The sequence below is a fragment of the Gorilla gorilla genome, chromosome 8, assembly GCF_029281585.2.
Source record: "Gorilla gorilla gorilla isolate KB3781 chromosome 8, NHGRI_mGorGor1-v2.1_pri, whole genome shotgun sequence".
NCBI classification, from domain to species: Eukaryota; Metazoa; Chordata; class Mammalia; order Primates; family Hominidae; genus Gorilla; species Gorilla gorilla.
In genome coordinates, this window is record NC_073232.2 from 138,318,117 (window position 1) to 138,342,897 (window position 24,781).

At 43.5% G+C, this 24,781-nt stretch overlaps 2 protein-coding genes across 12 annotated transcripts in view; one reads left to right on the forward strand and one right to left on the reverse strand.

Annotated features, from left to right (window-relative positions):
* FANK1 (fibronectin type III and ankyrin repeat domains 1) overlaps window positions 1–23,252 on the forward strand; it is a 173,541-nt gene extending 150,289 nt beyond the window's left edge. For all 9 annotated transcript variants that reach the window (XM_055353008.2, XM_063710575.1, XM_055353010.2 and 6 more), the window contains one exon: window positions 22,944–23,252. In XM_055353008.2, the coding sequence (XP_055208983.1) occupies window positions 22,944–23,237 (294 nt within the window). In that variant the 3' untranslated portion in view covers window positions 23,238–23,252. The remainder of the gene's footprint in view (window positions 1–22,943) is intronic.
* ADAM12 (ADAM metallopeptidase domain 12) overlaps window positions 1–24,781 on the reverse strand; it is a 377,010-nt gene that overhangs the window by 17,056 nt on the left and 335,173 nt on the right. The window contains exons 15-21 of one of the 3 annotated variants that reach the window (XM_019034886.4): window positions 20,076–20,184; window positions 19,768–19,966; window positions 16,581–16,658; window positions 13,568–13,676; window positions 9,825–9,960; window positions 8,782–8,890; window positions 6,680–6,859 (exon numbers count right to left, since the gene is read on the reverse strand). In XM_019034886.4, the coding sequence (XP_018890431.3) occupies window positions 6,680–6,859; window positions 8,782–8,890; window positions 9,825–9,960; window positions 13,568–13,676; window positions 16,581–16,658; window positions 19,768–19,966; window positions 20,076–20,184 (920 nt within the window). Of the gene's footprint in view, window positions 1–6,679; window positions 6,860–8,781; window positions 8,891–9,824; window positions 9,961–11,872; window positions 12,773–13,567; window positions 13,677–16,580; window positions 16,659–19,767; window positions 19,967–20,075; window positions 20,185–24,781 lie in introns of those variants that run through there. The other 2 variants (XM_019034889.4, XM_063710574.1) reach the window with 2 other exon arrangements.

Below are 24,781 nucleotides of genomic sequence, written 5' to 3' on the forward strand. Positions count from 1 at the left end.
GCCATTATCCTCAGCAAACTAATGCAGGAACAGAAAAACAAATATCCCATGTTTTCACTTATTAAGTGGGAGCTGAATGATGAGAACACATGGACACAATGGGGCAGGGGGAGGAGGAGAGCATCAGGATGAATAGCTAATGGATGCACGGCTTAATACCTGGGTGATGAGATCTGTGCAGCAAACCACCGTGGCACATGTTTACCTATGTAACAAACCTGCACATCCTGCACATGTACCCCGATCTTAAATTTTAAAAATGGCAAAGATGAAAAGGCAGTTCATGAAAAAGAAAATCTTAAACCTGTGAAAAGGTATTTCATCTCACTATGAAGTATTTCCTATGAAGAAAAACATGGAGACCACTGTTTTTAACCTATCGATTGGCAAAGAGATGAAAAACCTCCGAACACACTGTGTTGGTGAGGAGCTGGATAATAGAATAGCTGAAACAACTCCTTTAAAGGCAGCTTCACTCAATCTATCAAATTTCTAAATGCATATGACCTTTGCACAGCAATTGTGCTTTCAGGAATTTATCCATCTTGGGCAAGATTATGCCTGTGTGACATAGCAAATGATTGAAAACAACCCATCTGGGAATCTGTAAGGGACAGGTTAAAGAAGTCATGGTATAGCTTCACAAATAACGATGTAGCCAGTGAAAAGAATGAAGCAGATGTATAAAACTAATAAGGAATAACCAAAGTAGAAGAAAGTACGTAATGTGTTGCCATTTGAATTCAAAACAAGGATGTAAGATGAGTGACAGCAAGTTGACGGTTGCTGAAGTTGAGTGATGGGTAGATAGGGTTTCACTGTACTCTTCTCTCCAATTTTGAGTGTTTGAAAATTTCCATAATCTCTCCTTGCAGAGAGGTGGGTGGGGGGTAGAGCTGAGACTTTTCATTGTATCCCAAATTGCGTTTTATAAAAGCCTAGTAACAGTGACGATTGCTTCTGGGAAGGGAGACTGGTGACAGGTGTGAAGGAGACTGTTTCCCGAATGACCCTTTATACTGTTGAGATTTTTAATTATAGGCCTATATTACCTATTAGTAAATATAAAGGCTAAAATATCAGGCATCTGCTTTTTATGTAATTTTCATGTTTATAGTAACAAATAAGTGGGAAACAAATACCCCTTTGAACACTGTAATCACGTGAACAACTTCCCTTGAAAACGTGTTCTGAGAAGTTCCCTTCAGGGAGAGATCGTGCTTCCGTGGATAACTGATACCCTTAAAGACATTTGATGTTTGTGTCTGATGAATAATTAGTATATGATGCCAAAGAAAGTTCAGCTAAAGTTTCTGGAAGTATTGGGTAGGTGGCAGGGAGAGTCCAAGACCTTGGTAGCTGTGTTTTAGATTTACAGGGGGAATGGACTCATTGTCATTAATCCGTAACTGAGTGTGATGGCGCCATGGAGAATGACACTGTGACAACTGATTTTTTACTATTTTAAGTCCACATCAATTCAGCATATTTCCTACACATCTATTATGTTCGAGGGGCTGGACTTAGGTGTGCCTGGGATCAGTCTATGCCTTCAGAAGTAGGGCAGAGCTGGCATACTGGTAACTCCAGGCTACAGCAGCAGGTGATCAGAGGTCCTGGAGGGAGGACTGTGGAGAGGTCTTAGGGGAGGGTGAGATCTGGAACGCAGGGAAAGGGCACAGAAGGACACTCACCAGCACCTTTACCAGTTATTAGCCTGTGCTTTGTGTGTAGCAACAGAAGCTCTCATAAAACTGAGTTTTCTTGTATTTCATCTTCTTTAGGAAAACATACTAACGAATGGGTCTTCTTTTTCTCATTACAAATTGGCATTTCTGATGAGCAAGGACGTAATCCCCAGATTTCTAGGCTCTGCAAGTGCAGGTTTCAATATCAGACAGCCACACAGGTCCAGAAGGGCACATGCCCTTATCCATTCGGAGCCAAATTCATTTTGTTGAACAGTTTGAAAGTTTGGACTTAACCTCTGAACTGGCCAGCACCTGATTGATCTACAATCGTGGCTTAAATTAATTGGCTTTGCTCACATCTGCATCCTGACCAGGCATTTGAAGGAATAGCTGCTGTTTACCAGTAACAGCCCCAGCTCATCATTCATCACCTTTTATAAGGGTTTGAGGAGGAAGAGGAATTTGGACTTCCTTGTAATAGCTGCCACCGTCTTCCCACGGCAACTTAAATAAAGTAGCCTTTTCTTAGATGAGACTGTGCCAGACTGGTGAGTCTTGTGTTATAAAATATTATATGTTGCATATAATACAGACAGATAAAAGTTGTTGATTAGGAGAAATGTTGTGTTTTGACAGCATCACTGAACTGAAGATCTCCATCTCTGCAGAAAATGCATAGAGCCTTCTTTAAGATGCAGTGAACAGCTAGATGAATACACTGAATTATTTTTCCTCTAATATAGCTGATGGGATGAAAAAAGTTTGTTTCCTTGATCAAGACTGGGGAGTTAGGATGAGAAGCTTGAATTCCAAGGGTCCTTTTAGCATGAAGGAAGTGGTACATTGCAAAGGTATGTTTGTGGACAAGAGGGTACATTCATTCAGCTCTCCTTCATTTATAAGTCAAACAGAACATTTATAGAAAATGAAATGGTTTCTGTAAAGACCTAGCTTACAGTTTAAATGTGAGGTGGACCAAGATGGTGTTTGTGGTAGTGTTTTCTTCTGGAATGCTTAGTACATTGGGACAAATGAAGCAGGATTAGCTGTGTGTCACGTTGTCCTGGGCAGGGCATGAGGAACCCCAAAGTACAAAATGTCAGTGGATTCAATTTGTGCTGCCAAACAGGAGTCACCTCCAAATATTCTCCACACCTGCATGGAATTAATTCCCGTTCCCTATGTGTGATGGGAGAGAAATCACACACTTAATCTATATCATATGTCTTAGAAAAGTTCCAGACAGACACCAGCCTGGAGTGAGAAATGTGGATTTTTCAGTGACTGATGTTTAAAGGGTAACATTTCCTTAGTTTCATAAAACAGAATGAAGGACTTTTTCGGGCCTGCTTTAAAGGAAATCTTGGAAGAGTCCCTGCTGGTGGAGGAAAAAATACCAGCAGTAGGAATACCTTCCTCTGATAACATGGTCTGTTAGCCCCAGTTTGACATGGTACACAGGTGAGTTGCTTAAAAGAAATAAAAAGGTTCAGGATGAGGGGTACATGGGAAAGGAGCTTCTCTGCTCTTTGGCTACCTGAAATGTGCACACAAAATACTAATATTGGTGCATTTTATGAGTTCATAGCTTTTGTCAGATTCTCAAGTCCACGGACCAGAAAAGTTTAGGGCGTGCTCACCACCTTCCATGACTGCAAATCTAAAACAAATTAGAAAAACAAATGTAAAAGAACTGTCAATAAACAGAAGAAATTATATATGGACTTTCACTAATAATGAAATGGGAGTGGACTTTGCAAGCATGAAAGGAATGGGAAAATTCACAAAAGAAAAATTCAATCTTCAAAACCAGAATTATTCTTATGCCAAAAAATCATAACTAAAATTACATTAAAATATTTTTAAAAGAAACTTATAAACCAAGAAGAAAACCTCTACCTCTCGAACAGAAATAAATAGGCAAAGGATAGGAAAAGACAAGTCACAGAACAAATACAGTGAACAGCAGTGGTATGCTTGAGCTGGCTGGTACTGGCTCATAACTGCCAATTCCCTACTCCTCATTCAGTAATGTCACATTAGTAGCTTGAAACTGGCCACAATGGGAAGTTTTATACCAGAGAAATCAGCTGCAAATCAGAATTTTTTTTTAAAAGGGCCAGTTTGCCAGCATACCATTGGCTAATGGATACATAAAAAGTAGTTCAAGTGTACCAGTAATCAAAAAAATACAAGGAGAAATGAGGTCTGGACAAGATGGAATAAGTAAATTTCACCCTATTTCTCCTGCTAAGTGCAACAAAAATGTCTGGACATAAAGTATGCTGGCTAGGGATCTCAGAACTCAAGGAACTACCCAATGGTGTGTTTGTGTGTGTTTTTTTATATATCTTGGCCTGGGCTCTGGATAGGCCTACAACTGGAAAAGCCTGCTATCTCGAGCCAAAAGACTAGAGAAAGATCAGTCCAGAAATACAGAAGTGTTTTGACCATACCTGACCTTACTCCAGCTCAACACTTGAAAAAAGCCATGCCTCCCTCCTGCTCCTCACCAGGCATCATAGCCTAGAGACTGGCAGATCTCTACTTTCTATCACTTCTTGCAATAACATGCCACATCCCTTCCCTGGAACAGAGACTATGGGTAGAACTTTTAGTGGATTTCTCATCACCATGGAGTCCAGAAGGAAGGGGAACAACATTTTTTAAGTACTGAATGGAGAAAACAGTCAATGCAGAATTCTATATCCAGCAAAACTATCCTCTAGGAATAAATACATTCTCAGATAAAGGAAAATGAAGAGAATTTGTCACTTACAGATTTGCTTTAAAAAATGGCTAAAGAAAGTTTTTCAGACAGAAAATAATAAGCAAAGTTAAGTTTTAAAAATTATGTTTGGCTGAAAGCAAAATTACAACATCTGAAGTGACTCTCAGTACACATAAAGGTAATATTTAAGACATCTGTATTATAAAAGGAAGAGGAAAAGCGACCTAAAAGGTGATAGTTTCTGTATTCTACTTAAAATGAAGAAATATTGACTAGTAGACTGTGATAAAGTAAGTACATATATACTGTAATCTTTAGAGCAGTGGTTTTCAATCAAGGGAGGTTATGCCTTTCAGAGGACATTTTGGCAATGTTTGGAAACATAATTACACATGTTACTTCCATCTAGCTGATAGAGGCCATGGATGCTGCTAAACATTCTACAATGCACAGGAAAACCCCACATAACAGCGTATTCAGTACAATATGTCAAAATGCTGAGGTTGAGAAACTGCCCTAGTGTAATCATACAAAAAAAAAAACAAAGATATATACTCAAAAACATAAATGCAGATAAATCACTATGGAATACTAATCTACAGGAACACAGAAAAAGCACAATGAAACAAAAACCAGAGAGAACAAACAGAATAATATTAACATGGTAGACTTAAATCCAAACATGTCAACAATTGCATTAAATTTGAATGTTCTAAACACACCTATTAAAAGATAGTGACTGGCTAAATGGATGAAAAAATCTATATGCTGTCTACAAGAAACGCTTTTCAAATGTAATTCCATAGGTATGTTAAAAGGATGGAAAAATTCGTACTTTGCTTTTCATGCTGTTTTTAGAAGTAACCATTTCTGTTTGCTGCAATCATGAATGATGTTTCCTATTGTGAAATATCATTCATGATTGCAAAAAGACAACACTAATACTAATGAAAATAAAACTGGAGTGGATATAATAATATCAGATAAAGTAGATTTTAGGACAAAGATTACCAGAGCTAAACAGAGACATGACATAATGATAAAAGGGTCACTTTACTAAGATGACACAACAATCCTAATTGTGTGTATCACAAACAACAGAGCTTCAACATACATGAAGCAAAAACTGATGAACTCAAAGGAGACACAATTATAGTGGAAAAGTCCAACATCTCCTCTTGGTAACTGACAGAACTACTAGACAGCAACAAATTGAGATATTTTGTTGTATTTATCAAACTGGTAAAAGTTAAAATTTAGTGTTAGCAAAGTCATGGTGAGAAAGACAATAATAATGTGGGAATGCAAATGTATATGAGTTCTGAAAAAATATTTTTATGAGGCTTAAAATGGTCATACAATCTTTCAACCCAATATTTTACTTTTAAGAATCTCTCCTAGGGGAATAAAGAGGTCCCAAGATTTACCTGTCTAGAACTTTCTAACAGCAAAGAATGATACATCAAAATATGCCCAATAATTTGCAAGTACTTAAACATTTATATTCAAGTATAGTGTTATTATTAAATAGGATTTTTAATGCCATTGTAAATGGGACTAATTTTTAAGGCAAAACAAAGCATTATATAAAACTGTGTACAAATAAATTATGTTAAAATACACAATTATAAACAAAAAATATTAATAGCAGTGAAAAATTACCAGTGATTATCTCCTACTTATTTGCTTGTTTTCTCCTCCCTTCAAGTTTTCTATTGTGAAATATCATTCGCTATTGCAGCAAACAGAAATGGTTACTTCCAAAAACAGCATAAAAATGAGATGATATACATAAACAATACAGTGCTAAGTTTGGTACGGAGACACTCTATATATAGGTGGTATAATTCTTGTAAATAATTTTGAAATAAAATGATGAGAGAGTATAACTGATACTTCTTAGGGTGACCATCTGTCTTAGATTGCCTGTCTCTATTTTACTCTCCAGGCCTAATTATTACTAGTCTCTCTGCTATTCTCAATAGTGTCATCGTTTAGTTGCATGAGTGGTCTAACTATTCAAATACTTAAACAATTATAACTAGTAAATTAAAATATATGACACTCTTATTATTATACTCCAGGCACCAAACTAACTGCTTTATGTGGATTATCTCATTTAACCATCTGAGTAGCTGAATTATCTCCATTTTACAGAGGCACCGAGAAGTTAAGCAACTTATCTAAGCTCACACATTAACAAGTAGCAGAATTTGGATTTGAACTACATCCTATCATATTAGTACTGAAAGCATACCTGGGCCTGCCTAAGTGCAGGGTTGGCTGGCAGGGGTCTGGCAGGGACGCTAGGTGCACGTGGAGCCCGGTGGAGGGGAGGAAGCACTCGCTGAGTTGACTGGGGCTGAGGGACATTCAGGCCATTGAGGGGTCTGCTGATGTCAACATTCTGACACTGCAGCAATCTCCTGGGATTGTCCTGTACAGTCAAAGTAAAAAGCCATGCTATAGCGGGTTTCAAAAATATCAGTAATTCCTTAAGGAAAAAGCAGTGCTAACTCATCTGTTATAGCTGAAGGCCAAGGTGGGGTAAAGGAAAGAAATCAAGGATGTACACAAGAGGGGAATTATTTTTGTATTTATTTAAACTTCAAAATTCAAACAGAAGCATCACCTGCCTCCCTCCCGCCAAATCTGGAATAGAAGGATCGATTTTTGTTTAGATTTTAAAAAACTGTTTAACAAATAGGTGCAAAGCACTTGAAAAAGTACCAAGTATAAAGACACAGACCGAGATCTTAGGGAAGTTACAAAAGAGATGTGAAAATAAGATACAGCTTAATGTGTTCAAGGCTCAATGAGAACTGAGAAAACCACTGGGGAAAGGAGAGTTGCGGCTTCAGGAAGCCAGGGCTGAGGTTGGGGCTTGGAGTTGGAGACGTTCTCCCATATGGTAACCCTTGTTCTTAGAACAGGTGCTGCAGGGACCCTTATACCTCAGGCTTCTACCCCTTCCTTCCTCTTTCTAAAAACAGCTTAATTGAGGTATAGTTGACATAAAGTATACAACTTGGTCATTTTTGACGTGTTTACACCCATGAAACCCTCACAACAAACAAGTGGACAAATGAATGCATCCATCACCCCAAAGAGTTTTCTTGTCATTCTTCTCCCTTCCCTCTCCCTCCAATCATCAGTCTGCTTTCTGTCACTATCAGTTTGCATTTGTCAGAATTGTATATAAGTGGGATCACAGAGTATGTACTCTGGCTTTTCTTCTTTTACTCAGAATAATTATCTAGAGATTCATCCTCAATGTTGTATACATCAATGGTTCATTCCATTGTGCAAATATACCATGTTTATCCTTTTACTGGTTGATGGATATTTGGATCGTTTCTAGTTTGGGGCTCTCAAAAATAAGGCTGTGCTTTTTTTTTTTTTTTTTTTTTTTTTTTTAAATAGAGCTGCATTTTTCTTTTTTACGAAAATGAAGATGTGCTTTTGGCTACCACACAAAGCCGTTCTCGCTTATGGTTCCACCTTTGGGGACGAGCAGGGGTAAAGCTTGTTGGGAATGGCAGCCTCCTCCTTGGAGCCCCACCCTTTGCGTTTTTCGGATCAAGGGAGTTAAAACAGTTTATTGCCTACTGCATAAGCAGCAATGACTTTTCAATCACTCATTTGTTTTTGACACCAGTCTTGTTCACTGTTATAATTTGGACTGTTGTTGACTAAGTTCAATATTCAAGAATTCTTGTGGGTACATCAGAAAAACTCGGTGGGGAAAAACTATTAGAATGAACTCTAGCTGTAATTCACCAGGGTAGCAAGAGGGTTAAGAGACAGCAAGGAGCTGTGAGGTACTCTGGGTTAAGGATCCAGTTCTCTGAAACCACAGGGTGGACAGGGCTTCCTCAGCTCAGGGCTGGAGCAAAATGGTCAATTCTGAGAGCTCCATGTAACTTTTGAAAAATATTTTAAGAGTAACAGTGGGCTAAAGCAGCTCACCTAAAGCCAGGTGGTGGCATTTGGAAACCATGGTGGGGCTGGCATTGGGGGCTGGTGTCAGGAGCCAGCTCGGGCTGCAGACCCAGTGGGGCCCCAGAAATGTGGCTGGTCTGGGTGACTGAAGGGATCACAGCTCACACTATGCTGCACCATATCATGCAGGGGACACTGACTGCGCCAACAGGATCTAGGTGGGCTTCCATGGGGGCACCGTGGGGCCTCCCTCTGGCCCCAGATCACAGAGACCCTCCCTCAGAGCCTGTTGACCTAGTGAGGCTGACTCAGCATTTCATAGGCAGCGCCTCTAGGATCCCATTCTTATTCAGTCTTGTATTGAAAACCTCATGTCTGCATGTGTGCCCTGAGCACTCACATCTACTCAAGACTCACCTTCGGTGGGTAGGAATCTGGCGGCTTCCTCATCAGGCCTTTTCCAAGGTGGCCGAGGTGAGCCTGACAGGGTTGGAAGCCACGGGGTGGCCGGGAAGGGCGCACACACCTGCAACAGAATCCCATACCTGCTGACCAAGCGTGTTTCCCCTTCTCACTGACTTGACTTTTTACACTTTGCTCATAGTGGCACTCAAAAGATAGTTTACTTAACTCAGTGTGCTAAACATGCAAAGGAAAAATTACCTAATAACACTCTTAGGAGATTAAAAAATAAATACTGGTTTTTCCCTCAAAACCTCTATTTTGTCAAATTAGTTCTTACGCTCCATAGAAATGCAGTGTAGTGACACCTGGAAGATGATTCGTATGAAGCTGGCATTTCAGCAATAATGTCTTTGAATATATTTGGATCAAAAGCTACCCCATCTGATGAAAATATTTCAATGTCTCCATGTTGTATAAAAATTACTAATATAAGGGTGGGAGAAAACACATCAGTGGAATTTCCTGACACCCTGCTAGCTTAGGTAATAAGCAGCACATTGTTGTTTGAAGGGAAGTAAAGGAGGCAGCTGATCTGGCAGAAATTTAAAACAAGAAACCCCCCAAAAAAGAACCAAGTCCCAGGTTTATGATCCAGAAAATCTGACCTTTGCTAAAAAAATGAAGTGAGAAGCAGTTTGCTGTACATTTTCTGAGCCACCATTTCTTTTTTTTTTTTTTTGAGATGGAGTCTTGCTCTCTCGCCCAGGCTGGAGTGCAGTGGAGTGATCGCTACTCACTGCAAGCTCCGCCTCCCGGGTTCACGCCATTCTCGTGCCTCAGCCTCCCGAGTAGATGGGACTACAGGCACCCGCCACCACACCCGGCTGATTTTTTGTATTTTTAGTAGAGACGGGGTTTCACCGTGGTCTCGATCTCCTGACCTCGTGATCCGCCCGCCTCGGCCTCCCAAAGTGCTGGGATTACAGGCTTGAGCCACCGCGCCCAGCCTCTGAGCCACCATTTCTAGAACAGATGACAAGCTAAACCCAGGGTACCTTAGCTTTTCAATGGTGGTCTTCTTATTTGTAAACAGCAGTCGTATCAAGGTCTTCCTTTTGAGATAAACCACAAATCCGGCAGCAAGAAGACACAGGATGGTCACCAGAATTCCTATGGTTAAACCTTGGTTATCTGAAACAAAACACATGGGGCTCACAGAAGGAGGCAGTTACAATGAAATATGGGAGGTATCAAGTTGTGACATTTATGGCAAAGTGAACTCTGAAGCAACAGAAATGAAGAGAGTACACCTGTGAGTGATGTACTAATAAACTGTCTTACTTCAGATGCCATGTTTGAGGTTCAATCTATGTTACCATCATTCATTTCTGACAACTCTAGAACTTGCTAAACAGGAATATATAGTCGGGTAGGTGGGGTGATGGCCTGGACCACGCAGGTTCCCTGAGGCGTGACAACGGCACAGTGGACCATGGTAGCCACAGAAGGTAGCAGGGAGCCATCACTGAAACCTCACCGGAATCACAGCCATCCCCAGGCTCAAATGTTTCCAGTCCCCAGCACAGATTTGCCACTCCAAAGTGCTTTTCTTTACTCATTCTGTAGTTGGGTTCTGCTTTATCTTTTTTCGTGTTTTTAAAAAATGAATTGCTTTCTTGCTGGACATCTCAAAGTAGATAGTGAAAAAAGAGAAAGAAAACTCATTTAAATGAAACACCCATGAGTTTTGCTTTGTTATGTTGGGGACTTAAAAACACAGCCTTTGTGGGGGAAACCCTTTTCCTGGGAGGAAGATATTTTCTCTGTGAAAACATCTTCTTTTCTATGACCTGCTGCCATTTTGTTTAATACAGTTAAGAGCCTCCTCAAGGGTAGGGAAAGGAAGGAAAAAAATCAAACCATCAGACTGGTTTCTTACAGTAGCTATGGTCAGCGGCTGTCTGGGAAGGACTCTAAATGCTCAGACTTAGAGGAGGTCTACCTGTGATTTCAACTGGACAGTGAATTTTTAGAGGACAGGGATCTTGATTCATTTGTCTTCCCATCAGCAAGGATCAGGGTGTACTTCACATCAGGTAAGTGTGCAACAGTCCTTTCCGGCTGCTGGTGATCGCCGTGATGCAGTTACCTGGGCTCTCCTCGGCCCTGCCTCCCACCTGGACCCTCAGCTGGTTGTGGACCACTGCAGCAGCAGCTCCTACTCCAGGGAAAGAATGTCTTTCACACCTTCTTGGTTTCTGGACCCCATCCCCCACTAACAAGGCTTATCAGGGATGTGTCTTAGCCTAAGCAAGACAGCCAACAGATGACAGTCTTGACTTACTTGTTGGTGTTACTGGAAAAGCATTGCTTCTGGTTTCCTGGCCAAAATGTCACTCTTTTCAGACCCTTAGCAGTGATCACAGGGGGCTCTAGCTAGAGTTCTGGTGTCTCATAACAAAGTTAATTAAAGTTAATTTAAAAAGTGAACAGCAAAAATCTTGAACGATAATTTCTAGTTCCATAAAGTGAATCCATAAATCTTCAATACATCAATCTATGAAACTGAACATTTACAGGGCCCCCACACTGAACCTGCTGAACTCCCCAGGGTTGCTCAAGCCAGAGGCCTGGGCAGTGACTGACTCCATTTCCCTCTTCCCCAGGACCAGCATGAGCACCGTGTCCTGTGTCCCCTCCTGTTGGCCCAGTCGGCACTCTAGAATCTGAGCCCAGGCCAGTCCACACTCCTCTAGATCTTCGCACAGCCAGCTATCTCGGCTTCAGAATGCACGTTTCCCTTGCCCCCTTCAGACCTCAACAGATGCAGGGTCCCCAGGAGCCTTCCTGACAACCCCCTGCCGCTCTGTGGGGGTTGCTCCCCTCCCATGATGCCCTCTCTCCCTGCAGTCGTACCCCTCACTTATGCCATGTCATTCTTGCTTAATGTCTCTCCAGGACCCAGGAGAGTGGCTGGTGTGTGGCAGACACACAAGTACTTGTTTAATGAGCCTCTGAGCCATGGCCAGGCCAGGGAGCAGTGAGCCATGCTTGCTCATGGCCTGCCTTGATTTTATATATGTATGAACAGGGTGGAGGCAGCGGTATTTCAAATGCACTCTATTTTATGCAGTAATGGCCACGGGGGATGGAGTTAGGCTCTTACAGTGTTTTCACTTTTTAACATTCTTACTTGTTAAATGAAGGGTTGGTGACTCTGTGGGTTCCCTGGCTTTTTGCAAACCCTCAAACCTGAGTACTGCTGGTCACGCATGTCCACAGCAAAGAGCCAGAGTTCACCGCCCTTTCTCCTACCTTCTTCTCCAGTTTGTTTCAATGCCATTCAGTTTGCTTGGATGGAGATGGAATGGGTGGCAGGGTCTCTGATAAATTAAAAACTAAAACCCTGCTATTTTCATATAATAAATGCTAAAAGCCATATCAGAGCATTAAGTTGCAGCCAGAGACCAGTCATCAGGGCTGCCAAGGCTGAGGTGTCACTGGGGAAAGGGGACACTGGGCCCAACCCTTGCTTCTCCCCCACCGCTGTGGAGGCTCAGTGAAAGGCCAGACTTTTGAGTCCTCTTCCTCCTTGCTGCAGGGCTGGGGCCTGCTAGAGTGGTAACCTGCTACTCTCTCAGGAGCAGCACTGAAGCATGTCCATGTTTTAGCAGAAGCTCAACCGGGAACTCGCTGCCCTTCCTTGCACTGTTTCTGCAGACGTGCCTGGTAGGCTGGACTTCCCCTCCTGAGCCCCGAGAACTGTGTTGTGTCTGTTGTCATGGAAACGATGGCAAAGCCACAGAGTCAATGCTGCCAGTCACAGGAGGCCTTGGGGACGCGTGACCTCCTCTGCAGCAGCAGTGGTCACGGTCTCCATGTCATGGGAGGGCTCAGATGAGTGTCAGTGAGGCAGTAGACGCATGCTCCTGCGATCCCACGGGCTCCCGGCCCTGGCCGCGCTCCCTGTTGGACTCTGCAGCTTCCTGCCTTGCTTCTTTCCCTCGAAAAGAGGCATCATTTAGACTTGCCCCTGAATTGCCCAATAAGAACTCAGAGAAAAGAGCACCTCACCAGTAAACCATTTCTAAAGGTCATCTGAGGAGAAATGGCCACGAGTTCAAGCACAGCTGCTACTAAGAGCTTCTTGGGGGACAGGCAGACCTGTGTGTAAATCTTAGCGAGATCACATTAGGCAAAATACTTAACTTCCCTGAGCCTCAGGTCCTAGGTATGTGAGAAAAGAATCATACCACCTTCTTCAGAGTTGTATAAGGAGGGAATGACATCGTGGGCATAAAATGCACCACACAGCACCTGCACACATCATTCCATATGCAGAAGCTGTTGCAATGACTCCCACTGCTGCCGTGACTGTCACCTTTACTAAGAGGTGGGTGTCTTTCCAGTAAGATTTTTAAAAGGCATTAAACTCCACACCTTGTCACCCTACCACACAGATGTCGGCCTTTACAAAGTACTTTGATACAGTGATGAAATTCATACCCATTCAGCAGTTCGCTATAGAAATGACCTTAGTTAAGAAAAGTGTCACAGGCTAAGGAACTAGCAAACTCAGCCACTCAGTCAAAGCAGAGAGCAAGGAGCCTCAGAGAAGATCGGGCAGGGATGAGAGGGGCATCTGGAAACTGCGGGAGACCCTAGGCTGTGTAGACCCATGTGGGGTCCCCACTGGGTTTCTTGTTGGCTCTACCTGCACCCACGCTGACAGCTGGCAAGCCCACCCGCCCCCAGGTGCTCAGCCTCCTCCCACCGGGATGCAGGGGGCTTCACTGACCTGCTTGCCGGATGGGGCCGCTGTCTGTGCTTCCTCCAAAGCCAAACTTGTCACAGAAGGGAGGTGCCCAGTGGGCCTCGCAGTGGCAGTTCTTCCTGTTGTTGCACACCTTTCAGGGCAGAGGGGAGGGATGTGGGGTTAGGGCATATGCTCTGTGCATCACCACAGCAGAAGCAAGGGGGGCCATGGTCAGAGCCCCCCCAACACTGACACAGCCAGACTCAGCACACGCCATGGTGCGAATAAGCCCAAGGCTAGCACTACACACCACACAGGTGCGACCAAACCTGAGGCTGTGAAGACGCATCAGCTGCCTATTAGTGGCTGTAAAGAGAGTGATGAAGATTATTTGGGTTCATCAGCTTGCCTCCCCCACCCACCTCACTTCCTTCTCCATCTCCCCGTCTTCCTTTTTCAATCCGGGAAACTGTCTGACCATGAGGAGAAGCCCCCTCAGCAGTGAGGAGGGACCATGCTTTGGGGCTACAGACCCAGAGCCCTGGGGCACCGCGGGACCTGACAGATGCTTGGCGCATCCCTGTCTCCTTCAGACAGAAGGCTCAGAGAGGCTGGTGACTGCCGGGTCCCACGCCAGGCTGGGGTCCGAGGCAGGCCCCCTGTTTCCTGAGCAAAGGAATCCTGTTTCCTGCAATCCTAGCAGGGTGCATGGGATTTCCACTAATACTTCCTGAAGCCTGTCCCCGTATGTCCTTCCTGCAATGCCTGCCTCCTTCTTGCAGAGGTTCCCAGTGGCTGTTCCCTGGCTCCCAGTCGTGCACCAGGGTGCGAATCCAACAGTGGATTCTTTTCATTGTGAAATAAGAGAATGGTTCTGGCACGGTGGGAAAGGGAGACCAAGAAAGCCCGAGGAGGCTGTGCTTCACCCTTGTTGGGCCCAGCTAATAAACCAGAGCATTCCATGCAGGGGCCAGCAGCCCCTGCCCACCTGGTTACTAAGGGCTACTGATGGCGGCCACTCCCAAGCCTGTCCATGCTGGTTGGACTCGCTATTGTGCCAGATGTAACTAACTGAAAGTACATGATCCAATGGAAGATGACCATGAAGATGATATATATTTAATATATTTTTTTCTATGAAAATTAGGTTGTCAAGTCCAGGCACGGTGGCTCATGCCTGTAATCCCAGCAAGTGGGAGGCCAAGGTGGGCAGATCACTTGAGGCCAGGTAGTTCAAGACCAGCCTAGCCAATGTGGTGAAACCCTGTCTTTATAAAGATAAAAAAAAAAAAGTTAAAAAAAATTAGGTTGAATCCTTTGGGAACACTGGATTAAAAAAGAGAAATCACTAAAAGAATTTCTGAAAAATTAGGAATGAGTGGGACTACTGCACGATGATTGGGAAGAGCTGCAGAGGACAAGGAGGAGGCTGTTCTTGGATGCTGTTGAGTGTCTAAGGTTCCCCTCCACAAAAAGAAATGAACTAGAAGTTGTTGATGATGCATTTTTGGGTGGTTTATATCAGGAAGTCGATGCACAATGACATTCAGTAAATCAATCCTAAAGGCCTCAGCCCGCCATCAAAATATGGCTGCCAGATACACACTTTCATATTTTAAGGCAAAATAAAATGCGTAGAGTATATGTCTCCCATGTAATGCTTTCCTGCTTCAACCGACTTGTTTTGATGAATCAACCACCTACCCTCATTGCTTCAGATAAGAAGGCCGACTGTCAAGATAGGCTTTAATAAGTTAGAAAGTAGACTGCTATAAAGCAGAAATTGAGTAGAATTAGTCAGCACGTGGCAGAGCCTATGTCAAATGTAAGTGTCTTGCCTGTCCCCTCAAAGATGCTGCTGTGGACGTACTAGCCCCAGATTCATGCCTGCCCCTCATGGCTTCTCTCTGCAACTTGTGGTCATGTGCCTTGTTTTAAAACCCACAGGAAGGTGCTGCCGGGAGCCTGCCCTTGTTAGGGTGGGACTGTGGCCAAGCTACCCTTCAGCAAGTCTGGGTAGGCTCCACCTACCCAGCAAATGTGGGCCTCTCCGCTCCCATGTGTGGATAAGGCCGAGGGGTATTGGAAAGGGAGTGGTCCAGGGTCCTCAACCAGCTTGCAGCTTGCCGGCCATATTACCTTGGGCACACCATCCCCCCAGCTCAGGGCCTGGCTTCTTCAGTAAAATAATAGGACTGGACTTGATCATCTCTTAACAGCCATCAGAAAATAATCTATGATCCAATGAAGACATAAGAAGATTCCATTCTATATTGAGAGTTAGCTAACCTTACCGTCAACACACCCATCTAAGGTGACACTGTGATCCTTTATGGTTCCAGCATGATGGTAATTTACAACCCCCTCCCCCCATGCACCCCGTAATTCTGTGTAAGAATCATTGGCAAGTGTCTACAAGTTTTAAAATAAAGAATTTGGAGCATGATTTCTGTAAGAAAGGTTTCAGGAAAACAAATGAACCTCTGGTGTGGTTAATCAAGACTAATATGATTCCATTGGAAATAAGCCCATCAAGAAAAATAAATTATGTTTTCAGCAATTAGAGTCCTCTTCTACCCTAAAGGTTCTCTGAACTAAAATAACAGCCTTCTTTAGTTGAAACCCATTGTGTGTGATTTCAAGAACATGTGTTTAATATGATCTGTTGTCCTTGTTTTAATTCCTTTTGGAAATATTTCAGTTCAGACACTGGTTCTGAATGTTGGTAGTAAGAGGAACAGCACAGTTTGAAATGTTATTGTGAAACTCTTCATGAAGGAAGGTTGCTTTTCAAATTACTTTGAACAACAAAAATCTTTTTTAAAATCATAGAATGTTAATTTAAAAGGTAATTACAGCTCGATCTGATTTTCTTTGTTAAATAAAAGTCACATGAAAAGGTCAAAAGAAATGAATATCTTTAGAAGAAAATATTGCAAACACACTAACTGCTCTATTTAAAAAATGCTATGGATTGCAAAACCTTTTACAAATGAATGTATTATTACTTAACTTGTTATGGGCTGGCTGTAAAAGGGCAGCTCAGCCTACTCACCCCTCTGCCGTGGCACTGCATTGCACACTCGTGAACCCCAAAGACACTAATATTTTGACACTGACGATTCAGGCAGATCTGTAGGAGGAGGAAAACACAGCAAATCTCTTAGTATTTCTCCAACCCCTCCAGCATGCATACATACCTGTATTCAAACAAAAAGCAAGCAAAAGAAAGCTTGGAGAAGACCCAACCTTCTCTCAGTTAATACGGATGCAGCATAACAATACGTTTTATACTGGACTCAGGCATGGATCTTATTGCCTGACTCCTCCAAACTCAGCACATTTTGAGACTAAGTTCAATGTCAACACTATTAAATTATTTTGCATTTTATGGCTTTTAATATAACTTTCAGTTGATCCTAAAATTATAACTGATTTTCTTATGAGTTTTGTTTGGAGCTTGTAAAGAAATCTATGTATTGCAGTATTTTTTTCTTCCATTACAAGATATAGGAGAGGGCAAGGTTGGGCGCGGTGGCTCACTCCTGTAATACCAGTACTTTGGGAGGCCGAGGCAGGCAGAACACGAGGTCAGGAGATCGAGACTCTCCTGGAAAACATGGCGAAACCCTGTCTCTACTGAAAATACAAAAATTAGCTGGGTGTGGTGGCACATGCCTGTAATTCCAGCTTCTTGGGAGGCCGAGGCAGGAGAATCGCTTGAACCAGGGAGTTGGAGGTTGCAGTGAGCCGAGATCATGCTACTGCACTCCAGTCTGGCGACAGAGAGAGATTCCGTCTCAAAAAAAAAAAAAAAAAAGATATAGGAGAGGGCGAGACAGATTACTCCTTATCCCAGGGCCTGGATAGACATCGATGGAGACTCCAAGAATCCAGGGTTGAAGAGTCTTTTAAGGGAGAGGTTGAACTATGGGAACTTTTTCCAGATACTGACTGACAAGTAATATCATCAATGACATAAACCATCAGCAACGAGGCTCAGCAGAGGAAAACAGACGGCTCCTTGAATTTATCAAGCTGTTGTAGTGGTAGGCATTTGCTAAATGATACTGGGCTGGCTGAAAGAACTCAGCCTCATTTCAAATGTGCATAATATACTCCAGACTCAAGGGATGCAGCCCTTTATCTCCTATAAGATTTTACAAATCAGTGGAGTCAAAGGAAAAAGAGTCTAATGTTCAAATGGCAGAAGAATTTTTAATCAAGTAGAACCTTCCTATTGAGGAGGTCACCATCCGACCCCAACAGCTCCTATAAGGGCAAGAGGCATAGCCTTTGGGAGAAGCGCTGGCCCAAGCAGCACTGAGGGATTCCCCCTCTATGGGTGCGAATCCTGGCCAAGGGGATGGTCACATCCCAGCTGATAAAAGAACCTGTCCTGGATTACAGTGAACACAGCAGGACTCTCATGGGAATCACTGCGGATCCCTGAGCCCTCAGAGAACCAAGGTTCTGAGATCAAAGCACATTTCATCTTGAATGTGGAAAACAAATCTGATGATAAATTGAGCCCTTGGAATTGGAATGTCCAGATGCACCTGGCCCTGGCTGTTCAGGCTACAGTTTAAAAAAAAGGTGTCAGTCAGAATGGCTGTTATTAAAAAGTCAAAAAACAACAGATGCTGGCAAGGTTGTGGAGAAAAAGGAACACTTATATACTGCTGGCGGAGTGTAAATTAGTTCAACCATTGTGGAAAACAGTGCAGTCATTCCTCAAAGGCCTAAAACAGAAATTAACATTTGACCCAGCCAACCCATTACTGGGTAATACCCAAAGAAATATAAGTCATTCTATCATAAAAACACATGCACTCATATGTTCATTGCAGCACTACTCACAATAGCAAAGACATGGACTCAAACTAAACATCCATCAATGATAGACTGGATAAAGAAAATGTGGTACATATACACCATGGAATGCTATGCAGCCATAAAAAAGAATGAGATCATGTCCTTTGCAGGAACATGGATGGAGCTGGAAGCTGTTTTCATAAGCAAATTAATTCAGGAACAGAAAACCAACTACCACATGTTCTCACTTATAAGTAGGAGCTAAATGATGAGAACACATAGACACATACAGGGGAACAAAACACACTGGGCCTATCAGAGAGTAGAGGGTGAATGAGGGAGAGGATCAGGAAGAATAACTAATGGGCACTAGGCTTAGTATCTGAGTGACAAAATAATCTGTACCACAAGCCCCCATGACACAAGTTTACCTATATAACAAACCTGCACATGTACCCCTGAACCTAAAAGTTAAAAGACAAAATATGATTTGGGCCTAAAAATATCAGATGTCATTTTAATGTCAAGGCCTGAATGTGAGCAAATGTGGGTAAGGAGACATTCAGAATGTATAAGAAGAGTCACGTACTATCCTATTTCTCAAGGAAAAAGGATTTGTGGCTCAGGGTGTGTGGGGGCAAAGACAGGAGAGTGGAGGCAACACCTATCCTCAGGATTCTGTCTCTGCTTCTGTCTTTTCTTGCCTGTGTGACCTCATGTTAGTGAGTGATTTCAAGACCATGTTGAAAATGGAGTCCTAAGAAGCATTTGGGGGTTGTTTCATCCTTTTCTTAAAACATTGTATTCGCTTGCTGTCATTTAGTCTGATGAGAAAGTTTGGTGAAAAAAAAAAATCAGTATGGCAGAGCATGAAAATCTCAAATTCTTTTTTTCTTCCAAAAAAAAAAAAAAAGTTTGACTTTATTTCTAAACCTCAAAATATCTCCATGTATCTTTCTCCCTGTTCTCTGAAAGGACTCCCCTCTGGTTTTGAGTTTCTTCCACTCCTTTCCCTCTCCTATTCTTCTCTCTACAGGGTTCTAAAAATACATCTGATTTCCCATTCTGTTCAGGTGAGGACAAGCCCCCAAGAACTCTGTGCTAAAAACCAAGCCACATATCCAAAACCAATAGAATATGCGATTGTATTTCTTTCCAAAGTAATTTCCTGGCTAGAAGTCCTCATGCCACCTGGAGTGTAGAAATGACTTATTAACACTCAAGGCCTAAGAAGACAGGCTTGATTTTTCCCCAGTCTGCATTTTAATAGACCAGGATCTAGGATTTATTGACTTTTTCTTCTAGGTGCATCTGAGAAGAAGTAGATTTAGGAAAACAAACAAACCTTGTAACCCAGTTCTTGCTGTTTTTCAATGGGCCCTGTTCCAGACTTACATTTATGATCCAAGCAAACATTTGGGTCTTACTTTTCCATCTGCACACTTTGTGCCTGCAAGCACAAGCCCTGGGTCCGGCATGTCATCACCCAAGTACACGTGGGTCCCCCGGCACAGAATCCGGCCTCCTTGCTGCAGAGGGATGTTTGTTTCTATGGAAACGGCATTGGTACCAATGACTGGCCGGCTGGCACCTCCTTGACACTGGATTTTTCCACATTTAGCATCTCTGGAAGGGTAAGAACAAACAATTCCCAAGGAGAAACCATTTGGAACCAACCCTATGCAATGTGGGATGGTCAGAGCAAAGACTTTGCCAGGATGTCTGGATTCCATACCTCATCTCGCATTTGGCAAAGGAACTCTTCGAGACTTTGCCACAGTTGCCATAAGGATCACCTGCAGAATTGACTCTCTCAAAGCAGATCCCAGGGGCAGGTTTAGCACCTGAAACAGAAGCAGAACTGCATTTTCATCTCCTGCAGGTGATTTTTTTTTTTTTTATGGCTCTAGGCCTCTCAAATGGTTACGGGGAGACGTGCTCAAAGCAATCACACCCAGTGTCTGTCCTGACTCATGGTGGGAGCTGGCCAGGGGAAGCCTAGGGTGTCAGCAGCTCGCATCCTCTCTTGACTCGGCCTCCGGCAGAGCACATGTTCCAATGCTTACTCTTCCTTAGGTCTGCTCTCTGGGCTCGTGGCATGTGTGGCCTCTCAGGAAATGAGGCCTGGCTGTGGAATGAGATCTGATCCAGGGCAGAAAGGAGGTGGCTGGCTGGCTGGCTGGCTGGCTGCAGAGAAGGGGAAGTTTGCTCTCTTTAACAACATCCCACACAATTCCGGTGAGAAAATGCAAGCCAGGGCAGGCTCCAAAGGAGCAATGAAGATATCTTCTATGATATTTTTAGTCCCATAAAGCTCCCTATAAGAGCAAGTACTACCTTCTTTTAATACCTTCTATTTTATTTGCAAGGCAGAGATTTATCTCAGAGGCCATGGAGTCATAAACCCTGGTAATCCCTATGTACAACATGACGGGTCCCAGCAAAGAGGGTCATGGCAGCCAGAGAGCTCAGGAATGGCCATTTTTAGCACGTCTTCCAGCCACAGAGAGAGCACATATAATCAGCATTTGCAGCCAAAGTTCTGGAGGACTCCTGAATCCTGGACATAGTGATGTCTGTTGAAGACTATTGAGCAAGTCAAGAAAACATGCCACATTCTTTAGAACAAACCATGCCCTGCGGCGTGGTCCTTTTTCTCTCCCTGATTGGTGTCCTGTTTGGCACTTTATTTCACATCGCTTCTGATGGCCAGGATGCCGACACTCCAGAGCCTCACTCTGACTCCTGCCCTTCTCTGCTCTCCACTCTGGGGAGGCTTTGTTTTCCAAGGTGACAATGGATTTATTTAAGATACCTCATCCCAGGGAACAGAAGATGTTCTTATTACTAAAAACATCCCCCTTCGTTAGCCTGCACCTGATCCCTTCTCATCAGCTACTAGCAGACATGATCATCTCATTCAACACACACGTGCCACACCACCTTGCCACCATTTGAAGTGAACAGTGTGCTCAGCGCTCCAATCTCTGCAATGAGCCAGCCTTGCACCTCTCCTTTTCTCATTTCTTTTATAAGCCATGTTAAAGAAGCCTCTGCAATCTCTTTTTTCAGGGGCATTAGCCCAGACTGGACACGATTCTCTGTCATGGAGAGAGATGAGGTCCCTAGCTCCTCACATCACATGCCCTTTCCTTCCATCTGTTCCACATCTGCCTTGCTCATAGTAGGATGACAACACTGACACACTCAGCTCCTATTAGGGACGTGATTTGTCCACATTCTGCCTTCTTTTTCTCTTTCATCTATCTGTCGGAGCAGGGAAGGATGGGGAGGGAGAGCCTCAGTGTGGAACCTGCACTTTGTGCTTAATTTAATCCTGTTTGGCGGCACTTTTGATCAGAGTACTGGGATCTGATTGATCAAAGCAGTTTGGAAAAACTGGCATCTAGAATAGTAACAATTCAACAATTGTTTGTGTTTTTGCACACACCCTATGTATTTGTTGCTTGCCTAACTCTATCTCCCTCCCAACCATCCTTCTTTCCCTCTTTTTCCTCCCTCCTTCCCTTCCTACTTCCTTCCATCATCCATTTATCTACCCATCTATCCATTCATCCATCCATCCACTCGTCCATCCAGCCAGCCACCCAGCCACCCGTCCATCCATCCGTCCAGCCAGCCACCCATCCATCCATCCATCCATCCAGCCAGCCAGCCACCCATCCATCCGTCCAGCCAGCCAGCTAGCCACCCAGCCACCCGTCCATCCATCCATCCATCCAGCCAGCCAGCCATCATGTTGCAGGCTTCAATCAGACACATGTATTTATTCAGCACCTACTATCTTCCAGACATTGGGAGTATAAGAGGGACCAAATTGGACAAACCTCCTGCTTACTTGAAAATTGCAAGGAGACACAGAAAAAAGACCCAAATGATTATGTTCCTCTAAAGTCCAGTGTTAGGGAATGCTATGAAGGTAGAAACAGAGTAGGAGGGTTCAGGGGACTGTTGCTTTTAAAGGCAGGCTGGTCGGGGAAGACCTCTTAGAGAAGACATAATGAGCTGAATCCTACCATTTAATCCTACAAGGTAGGTCTCATTATTCCATTTTATGGACAAGAAAATTAGCACATCAGAGGTTAAATATATTTCTCAGATTCACATAGGTAACGAAGGCAGGATCATCTAAGGGTAAAGCCAGGCTTCTGGGCTGTTCCCTCCTGTGCTCCATCCTCACAGGTGCTGGACCCTGCACTGGGTCTCAGGTGTAGAGAGCAGATTAAGACCTGGCCCTGCAGCCCAAGCAACAACAGGTTCAGTGGATGTGGGGTGTGCTGCTGCAGCTGCCTATGGAAGGGCTAAGAAAATGGGGCAGGAAATGGCTTTGTTGCTTCTTTCCCTACTTCATAAGGCTAGGACTCGGAAATACAAGCAGCTCCTAGTGACTGCTTAGCTCCTAGGAAATGGGTGGGTGGAGTTGACATCACTGTGCCATTGCACGCAATGCTATTCTGATGTCCTAGATTCTGCTACCTTTATTATAAAGTAATTTCTTTCTTGGGAATTGTGACCACTTAAAAAATACATATACCATGACACAATTCAAACGTGTCAGTTGATAAATTTGTTTTCCTTATAGGGAGCTCTAAGAGACTTTGGGCAGTTTCAGACACGTGAGCTCACAAACAGCTCAACAGCAGCCTGGGAGGAGAGTTGGACGAGGTTGGACTGGGGAGTACAGAAGGATAAAAACAAAGAGAGGAAGAGGGAGAGAGAGAGGACGAGAAAGAGACCAACCTCAACAGGGATTGAAGACGCTGCAAAGGTACCGGCGAAGCAAAGGGGAAGCTTGATACGTGAATACCAGATAAAGGGCTATCGTTATGATAGGAAGTCAAGCAAAGGCATGGAAACAGTGTGTAATCAAGTATAAAAGCATTCTGGAAGTGAAAACACTGGATCTCTACTTGGGAATCCAAAGCTGAAACATACTGAGCCTTCTGGGTCAGAGTGTGACGTGGTTTGGATCTGTGTCCCCACCAAGTCTCATGTAGAATTATAATTCCCAATGTTGGAGGTAGGACCTGGTAGGAGGCGATTGGATCGTGGGGGCAGTTTCTCTTGAATGGTTTAGCACCATCGCCTTGGTGCTATTCTTGGGATAGTGAGTTATTGAGATCTGGTCGTTTAAAAGTGTGTGGCACCTCCCTTTTCCTTCTCTCTCTTGCTCCTGCTCCGGCTGCGTGATGTGCCTGCTTCTCCTTCACCTTCTGCCATGATTAGAAGCTTTCTGAGGCCTCCCCAGAAGCAGAAGCTACTCTGCTTCCTGTAAAGCCTGCAGAACCAAGAACCAATTAAACCTTTTTTCTTTATAAATTACCCAGTGTCAGGTAGTTATTTATTTATAGCAGTATGAGAACAGACTAATACAGGGTGTGCTTATGATTGTAATGCCCCAAATGCTGGTGGAGCAGCACAGCTCAGAAAACCAGGTGTGTGTAAGATGCAATGCCTTGTTTACCAATAATGCAGAAGCATGGTACACGCCCCAGCAGAAGGCCACCTGGCATTTCAGGAGCACCGCCATTCTCCCAAAGACAAACCCTCAGAAAGGCTTATGGCCAATTCGAATATGTGAATTTTTACCAACACAGATGACACAGTCAAGCATCATCTTATAATATGCTGTCAATTAACTTAATGAGAAACAGTTAAAAGAATCACATTTTAATTTAGATTGTCTTAAAAAAAAAAACCTCTCCCACACCGTGGAACAATTTTACTGAGATGACGTTTCCTTTGGTCTCAGTCTTTTTATTTTTTTTGAGAGAGAGTTTCGCTCTTGTTGCCCAGGCTCGAGTGCAATGGTGTGATCTCGGCTCACTGCAACCTCTGCCTCCCGGGTTCAAGCTATTCTCCTGCCTCAGCCTCTCATTTAGCTGGAATTATAGGTGCCCACCACCACGACTGGCTAATATTTTGTATTTTTAGTAGAGATGGGGTTTCACCATGTTGGCCAGGGTGGTCTCGAACTCCTGACCTCAGGTGATTCACCCACCTCAGCCTCCCAAAGTGCCGGGATTACAGGCATGAGCCACCGTACCTGGCCTGGTCTCAGTCTTCTTGCTTTCCACGGCACATTCCCTGCACTTCCGGCTTTCTCAGGATGCTGACATTTTTCTTCTGTTATGTTATCGCTGGAAATCTTGTTTCTAGGTTCAAGTACCCACTCTTCCAACACTTTTTAATAGAGAAAGTGAGCACTTTCTCTATTAGCCCAGTGGGTGTATATTCATAACCTCCACAACTGAACCACCCACTCTATTGCTTATGAAAGTGAACCCTTAAAAGCTTTTACCAGAATAACCAAAATGGGATGAAGTCACAGCCGAAGAATAATATTTAAGCGTGTGATAGATGCACCTGCCTTTTTTTAAACCTGATTTTGTCAGGCAGCCTTGATGAACCTGCGTGGAT